Source organism: Mizuhopecten yessoensis, unplaced genomic scaffold (assembly GCF_002113885.1).
Source record: "Mizuhopecten yessoensis strain PY_sf001 unplaced genomic scaffold, ASM211388v2 scaffold10919, whole genome shotgun sequence".
Lineage (NCBI taxonomy): Eukaryota > Metazoa > Mollusca > Bivalvia > Pectinida > Pectinidae > Mizuhopecten > Mizuhopecten yessoensis.
Window position 1 is genome coordinate 796,358 of NW_018408787.1, and position 8,494 is coordinate 804,851.

The window sequence follows — 8,494 nt, forward strand, 5'->3', positions numbered from 1 at the left end:
ATGTAATAAACAAACAATACTATAGTTTGGTCATGATGTCGAGAAAACTGTTAGCTGATTCAGTGAGGTTTAATTATAAACACTATTATCTGTTTGCTAGATATATTACTCTCGTATAAAGTGTCCATATTCAATGGTATATGTAACCTAAAATGGTCGTTTCCTCCACTATCTAATCAGGTGTATCACTTGCATCCTGTACCGACCGTCTTTTGTCCACCTGTGACTTTTTCGGACTGTCGTTGTTTATAAACAACGCGGTAGACTTGTTTTGCTATTTCACTACAATATTTCTGTTATAGCGAGTATAAGTTTCCCCCATATATGTTAATGGTTAAAAGATCGTTACGCTTAAAAGATACTGCGTTATATGACTAGGTGTAGTGATACAAATACATGTAGCTTCTTAGTCAAGCGAGACCGACAAAAGCGATGTATGCTATGTACGTTTAGCCTGTCAGTATCATCGACATTTGTGTCACTATATAGGAGGTTCATTGTTTACGGTTTCTATTGAACACATTCTCAGTATTAAAATGTTAGTTACCAGATCGTAGTTACGGTAACGTTGGTATTTCCTTATAACAAAATCGATTTCCAAACGTGTGTACAAGCTAACCAGTCATACAAAACAACTAACCGCCAGTGAATAGCGTCAACAAAGCGGCCATGTTTACCACCAGATCCGGTGTACTCAGTTTATAAAGTTATATCCAGTGGGGAGGATAAGGCTACACGTCGGTGGAGAAGGATTCACACGTTATGGTATACACCACCTGAAGTGGACTACGCTTTATTGTGATATAAGTGACAACAATCAACACAGGTATGTAATCCTTATCTGGACATGTGTTACCATTTGATATACCTGTGAATTGTAGTCATATGCATAAGATGTACACATAGTTCTTTACATACTGTACTGTGAAGCTAAATATAGACTGTCGTCATGCAATGGCCGAAATATTCTTCCTGAATGAGTACATGCTATAAATAGCATAGCGTTTAACCAGTTTGTACTGAGAAATATATACTGTATATAATGAATTATATACATTGTTCATAGGAATTGTACACTAAGGTAGGCTGTTTATATACATGGTTCAACTGATATAGGTATGCTGTTTATACTAAAATATATATATGTCTATACTTAGCTAAACATTTCATACGTAGGAAATTTTTATATATGAATACCCTAGATAATGAGATATATGCAGTGGCGGATCCAGAGGGTTTTTTTGGGCTTCAGGAAAATCCCCCACCCTGAGAATTTTCTTTAAAAATCATGTATTTTCACCATTTTCCTCAATTTTTCCCTACATGGAAACCCCCCCAGGAAATTTGGAACCCCCCCCAGATAGGTCTCTGGATCCGCCACTGATATGTATGTTGTTTTAACCTGAAACATGTATACAAAATGAATGTATTTGAGTCACATCATGCTTTTTTGTTTGTTGCTTATTCATTACGTATATCATACGCTCTAACGAGGTCCTTATTTGGTAAATGGGATTTTAATACTGGTATATATTTTTGACAAAATCATTAACAACAGAAAACATATATGAATACATTGTAAATTATCAATGTTGATTTTGCATGGTTTGGAACGTCTTATCCCATAATGATAAATATTACTTTCGTTATACTGACAAACGATTCCATTGTTATGAATATCAAATTTGCCTTGATTCGTGATCGATTTCTAGGATTTATGTTTAGGGATAGGAATATAACTTTTAATTCCTATCGGGGACGGGGGCCAATAATGTCATTGTTTTTGTTTTGTTTACAATGTCTCCTCAATGCTGTTATATACAGTGTTTTTCATTTTTACCTTTCATAATGCTTATGAAAATATCAATCAAACTTACATGTCAACATCAAAAATCAATATATCCTATACTGATTGTTTATGTTTTAACAACTGATACAATGATATATTTCGCTGTCAGGTTGACCATGGTTCACGGCGGTGGGACCTGTTCTGGTGGTAGTAGTGGAGGATACAGCAGTAATCACACATACGTATCTACTACTCACTTCCGTCACAACGACACGCCAGGCACACCACTAACCTGTGACGACTTTAAGCGATGCTGTCTGTGTCTTGGTCTGTGTTTTGGATGCAGAGGCAAGAATAACTTCCACAGGATATTCAGAATTTGGGGATGGATTGCGGTCTTGTCTTTAGTGACAGGTTTGGCTGTCGGATTTGGGAAATATGGTCCTACTGCCATCCCCGCCAGCCCTTCAGATATGATCCCTTTGACACACGGGATTCACTCGTCCTTTTGTGAGGGTGTAATAGTTGATACAACATTTCCTGTTAATACGTACCTCCTACCATCACCACCTATTGTGTCGACAAGACAGGTGAAACACACCATCAATCAGACGGCAGTAGTTGTCAGGAATAGGTATGAATACTGGGGATTTTACCTGCTTTCTGGCTCCAAAATAGAAATAGACATTTGTGGGGACAATGACGGGGATTTGTATCTCATCAAAGGTGATTCCAAATTCAGCTCGTGGAAGGAGGATAACTATGACCCCGGGACATACAAAAAGACTGTACGTACAAAGTTATGTAAATCACCATCCCATTCCAGGACTAGACTAACCTACAGTGTCGCGCTCACTGACGAGTTCTACATAGTTTTAACCAATCATAACCGCCACCCGTTGAGTGCTAGTATCACATTCAATATAAACCGTGCAGTGTTCGTTTTAGGAGACGGAACAGAAGTTTGCCACAAGTCCCTGAAGTGTCACGTCGACCTCTCGGGAGATAATGCAGACGGATCTATTGTGGTCTACGTACCAGAATCTGATGATTTTGACTTCGACGTCAAAACAGTGTGTTTACGGCGTTCTTCGGTGTTCATTGCTATATTTCTGATCGTACCCTTGGTTATAGGACTTCTAATAACAGGATATCTGGTTTACATAACACGTAGATCTAACTCACTGATCAGATTCGTTTATAAACGTGAAAATCACCCTCTAACATCTGTCCCGTCTGCTACCCAATATCAGACGCTTGACAATGATACACGAACCGAGCCATCTGCTCCATCCTACAGCGACGAAATGGAGGCCCCGCCTTCCTATGATCAGGCAGTAAAGTTACAGCATAGATGAGCCGGCAGACTGTTCTCAATAACTCAACAATTCAACTGTTCTGATAAGCGGTTATACATAATACGTAACCCAATATGTATTTATTTATGACTCTTGTTTCATGTAAATGCTACATGACAAACATTAATTTATGAAATTGTTGATTCGTATATACGCACAGTGTCGCAATATATGCAAATATTTTACATGAATGTTGTTTGATTTTCACTTAAATCGAGCAATACAGTGTCTTGGAATAGATTTGCTTTTTTACATAAAATCCTCTATGATTCCAGCCGTGTTATTGTCTAGCAAAGTCATCTGGACAGAACGTTAGCTAGGGTACCAATGGCCCTTCCAACGTTTGATAACAGTACATTATCTGCAACACTTATCCAACGTTTGATAACATTACATTATCTGCAACACTTATCCAACGTTTGATAACAGTACATTATCTGTAACTCTTGTCCAACGTTTGATAACAGTACATTATCTGCAACTCCTGACCAACGTTTGATAACAGTACATTATCTGCAACACTTATCCAACGTTTGATAACAGTACATTATCTGCAACCCTTATCCAACGTTTGATAACTGTACATTATCTGCAACTCCAGTCCAACGTTTGATAACAGTACATTATCTGTACTCTTGTCCAACGTTTGATAACAGTACATTATCTGCAACTCCTGACCAACGTTTGATAACAGTACATTATCTGCAACACTTATCCAACGTTTGCTTATATATAGCAAAATTACTAGCAAGATCAGAGGAAGTTCGTTCCAAAGGTGATGTGCGTACAGCGTATTCACCTTTCCTTGAAGTAAATTATTAAGAAAATAATGTCCGAAAAGAGCACTCGTTCTGTAAGACTGGAAAAATTAGATGCACGACGTCAGCACAGATATTGTACGACGTTGGCAATGATAATGTGTACGTGAAAATCGACGATTGAACTAGTTTCCGTTGGTAGCAAGAAATAAAGAGGTATTTCCATCTTTTGTTCAATTTAGTTTTTATCTATTTCCAATACATAGCAAGTGTTGGTTTACAATTGGCCTCCTACTCCCATAGAAACATTTGGGATTCAGGTCACTTCTTTCATTTCTTATTATTCTAGAAGAATTGGCTTGAGATGATTGTAAGTGGTGATCAATTTGAAGCCCTTTTTGATGAAAGTGTTCTCCGGGGCCCATATGTGAGTGATACAGACAAGACAACATTGCATTGTCCACATTAGAAAGATCAAGGTTAGATAGTTGTCAAACACAATGTGACATAGAGGGGCGACATGCTACTCTACTGTGTCCCGATCACACTAGGCAGGGATACCATTTAACTTTGTTCTTGGGGGGTCTTTCGATATGTGGACACCGTCGACCTTAACATGCTAAGCTATATTTTTGTTATGCATTATTTGTTGATAGACTGTTGTTTGAAACATCACAATCTAAAACGTTTGATTATAATAGCATGATTTATAAAAATGTTGAAAACATGGGCACATCGCTTCAGGAAGCATTGTTATCTATTCATTATACGTATTATCATACGTAATATGCATATTTAACTCCAACGTTGAATTGGTCCATATTACTTTGATAAAAGTACGTTTCTTGACTGTAACATAAACTACCCAGGATCTATATTAGTTATCCTCGGCATTCGAAAGTACAATCGCACAGTTTACAGTATACACTTTGTGATGTACATTACATTTGACTAATTCAAAAACATCTGTACGGAAGAAAGTGCAAGTCATAAGCATGTTTATATGCACATCATTTTATGAGACTGTGAGGAACATACTTTGTTCACGACTTCAGTGTTTTTATGAGGCTGTACATACCAATGTCAAGTTGTCACTTAAATGTGTTCTTTACTCAGGCTTTCTCATTCACATTTCAGTCGTCATGTACACAGGTGGGATGCGCGTTCACAGAAATTTACGTTCCGCTGAAGCGATTATGCATTAATTATGTTTTTAATGACACCTCATTATCTAACAATAGCAAGTGCAATAGTTATTCTATCGCATATAATTCAATCGTTTAAGGGATTTCCATTCGCTCGCTACTTGACCGATCAAAGAAACAAATATGTGTGATTCGATAAGCATATGCAGATTTCCACTGATCTATCTAATTCAAATATAAGACAAAACATGACAATATGTCGGATAACCCTCTTAGGAGCCCCTTTTACCATGGTATATCGGGTAACTATGATAGGTGTGTAACTCTATGCGTCATGTACATGTGACACTCGCTTCACAAGAGAGCTGGAATGCTTATAAAAGATTTTAAAACGCATTAAACTTGTCTCTTTATTTTGCCGTATTTATCGTATTTTATGCAGGAGGGATTTTACAACACTTCTCTCGAAACTGTCATACTAAACAAATTCACTTTTGAATGATGAAAATTAATCAGTACGGAGTAATACGAAATTTTATTATATGTATTGGCTTTTACCTAAATATAAGGAATAACATTAAATTATTTAAGTATTTTACTGTCAGTTTGGTTAGTTGTTTTTTAGGATCTAAATGGTACTGACCAACTTCAACAATTTGAAGATAATTGTTCGACCTGGGGGAATCACTTAAGCAGTTTTGAGTAAGCAATTGAACAATATCCTTTATTAATCATTAACAATACAAAGGGGATTCTTTGTCTTAACACAAACCTCGTCTATATAGGGAAACATGAGTAGCAATTTGTATCTAAATTTGCATCAAGAAAATTCATAATAATGTTTAAAGTAGTTTTCTTTCATATTTTAATGCATTAATTGTTTTTTCAAATTCCTAATATTGCTCTCTAAAAACGACAAAAACACAGTTGTGATTTAGACAACGATTGTAATTTCAAATGAATAGCTGTTTTTTATACCATCTCTTAAACGTCACATCAAAACCAGCAAGGTTCAACACTTTCACGAGAATATGTGACGTTTTTAATACGAAACAAGGTTTAGCCGTCTAATTTGGTTTATCATTTTATACGATTGTGAACGATGTTTGTGAAAGGTTTAAACACTGTTTTAACATCGATCGAAGTAAAAGGAGGGGTTCAATGAAGATCTGAATCATATGCTGTGGTGAAGATTGCATCACTAACTGTATTACACTGTGGACGAAAAGTAAAAACAAAACATGGAATGTGATATTAAATAATAATTTTATTATGCCATATATATTTAAAACAATTAAAGTAAAAGCAAATGTCCTTAATCGAAAGATATATAATTGTCACGAATAACAATAAACAAGACGGTTGTCACTGGACGTGATGCACTCGTCAAACATCTTAACATTCACATCAGAGCACCCCAGTATGAACTATAAATCGGTTTGATTTCGTGAGAATTGAGTATTGAGGGAAAAAAACATGCTCTAATCCCGAATTCAGACATTCGCGAATAAGTATACCCTACCGAACATAAAGACATTGTTATTTCTGGTATATCATAACACTGTTAAACATGTCAGTAGAGATGTGTTGTATGCCACTTTTTATCAAGGTTTTTTAGTCGAGATGTAGAAAGCTTCTTAAATGTTTTGATGACAATTTCAGCCTTAAAAAGGTATTTGCTTGTTATGTTGTCATGGTAATTACAACAATGAGAAAGATATTCCGTACAAACGATACGTTTTTTCTTATCATAACATGATTGACTCGAATATATACTGTTTGTAGAAGAGATCGATTGAGGGAGGATTATATCTAACTTCCACGATATTGTATCTCGTGTATACAAAAATTGAAAGGACATTCATATGAATAAAATTGTCAACTACCATCACATATAACCACCACCGTGTTGGCAGTACGTTACCTGGAGTATTCGGGTGTATATTAAACTCCATGTATTTCTCGTGATGCCAAGTAAAGGTTATTTTTAAATTAACATTTTAATTGTTGTCTCTTTTTTTAATGTAATTGGGAACTTGTACAGTTTTAGTAGAACAGTTAAATCAGCTTCAAACTCTTTTAAAACGAAATTTGCTTTAAACAATCGCCGTTACAGGTTCAAAAAGGACTGAAACGCATATCGACTGCAACCTGATATTTCATGTATAATCATCCATGGAGGAAAATACAGTGTTCCATAGCCAGGTCCTGAAATCAAATAGCACTTACTGTACAATCACAATACACCGTGTTACTGTTATGTAAGAGAATCAGACACAAACACTTTTTACTACACTTGTACAAGTAATACATATATTCAAAACTTATGATTGTGATCCAAGAGGTGCACGGCCCCCTGTGATGGAGATATCAAGTAATACTGATTTTATTAACCCGGGTACCGTGATAGAAATAAAAATATTTATTTACATAGTTTATCCAGGCCTCAATGTAATAACTAATCAATTTCTTATGAATTTATAGATGTGAAGTCGGGATATTATTTTGAGTTAATATGAGTTTTTAGTTAATATGTAATAACCAAATTTAGCATGAAGACTTTAAGTGAATTATATTTGAATACCATTGTAAATCTAATGTAAATAGAATACCATCAGCACATTATATCAAAGGAAGCATAATTGGAAAAAAAAACGTAAATATCAGCTTAGAGTGACACGCAACGTATTTTGCCCTATCTGTAATATATTCAGAAATACTCAACCATATCCACGCTGGAAACTATGCTGACCTCTATGGCCAAATTGAAATTGATAATATTATACAAGCCACATATAGGCATCACATTACATGATAGCAATGTTTTAAGAGGAAAGATCTTTTGTTGACATATATGACAACCTGTGAGGTCCTTTCATTAGAGCGTTCCAATGAAGTACACGCGATAAACGTAAGGTAGCATACTATAGGAAATCAACTTCCTCGTGTAACACAATCATTGAACATGCACGTGCAAATAACACAACTCGAAGTACACGCGTGGCAAACTAAAAACAGCTCGCAAAAACGCTGACGAGCGTGATTAAAAGGTTTTAATATTTTTTGAAATAATGAAAAACAGTTTATGAATTACAGTTAAGACCCAACCTACCAATTTGAAATATTTCCTTTTCATAAATAAAAACGTTCACGGATGTCCTTTGTATATTTTTTAAACAGAAAATTTCAAGTTTATACAAACATAAATTTGATTATGTTGAAATGGTAACAGGAACAAATTATCGCATAAGCATAATTTGAGTTGCTTTGAAATTATGAAGATTACGCAGATAGTGATATCACCTGTTTAATAACAAAGGAAACACAGCAATGCGTATAATACAAACTTGTAGAATGTGACGCTGATCTCCCCAATGCTTGTTTGCCATACAAGATCGGTTTGGTATTGAAGAATTGTTCTAGGCAACGAAGTGGTGTCAAAAT

At 35.5% G+C, this 8,494-nt stretch overlaps 1 protein-coding gene across 2 annotated transcripts; it reads left to right on the plus strand.

Moving 5' to 3' along the window:
• The first annotated feature begins 449 nt into the window (after window positions 1-449).
• LOC110463620 lies at window positions 450-8,171 on the plus strand. Of its 2 annotated transcripts, none has more exons than XM_021518388.1 (2): window positions 450-826; window positions 1,959-8,171. In XM_021518388.1, the coding sequence occupies exon 2, from the start codon at window positions 1,966-1,968 to the stop codon at window positions 3,145-3,147; it is 1,182 nt and encodes a 393-aa protein (XP_021374063.1). In that variant the 5' UTR covers window positions 450-826; window positions 1,959-1,965; the 3' UTR covers window positions 3,148-8,171. The 2 variants fall into 2 exon arrangements, with proteins under 2 accessions (XP_021374063.1, XP_021374064.1); XM_021518389.1 differs by lacking the exon at window positions 450-826 and adding an exon at window positions 913-1,081.
• The last annotated feature ends 323 nt before the right edge of the window (window positions 8,172-8,494 follow it).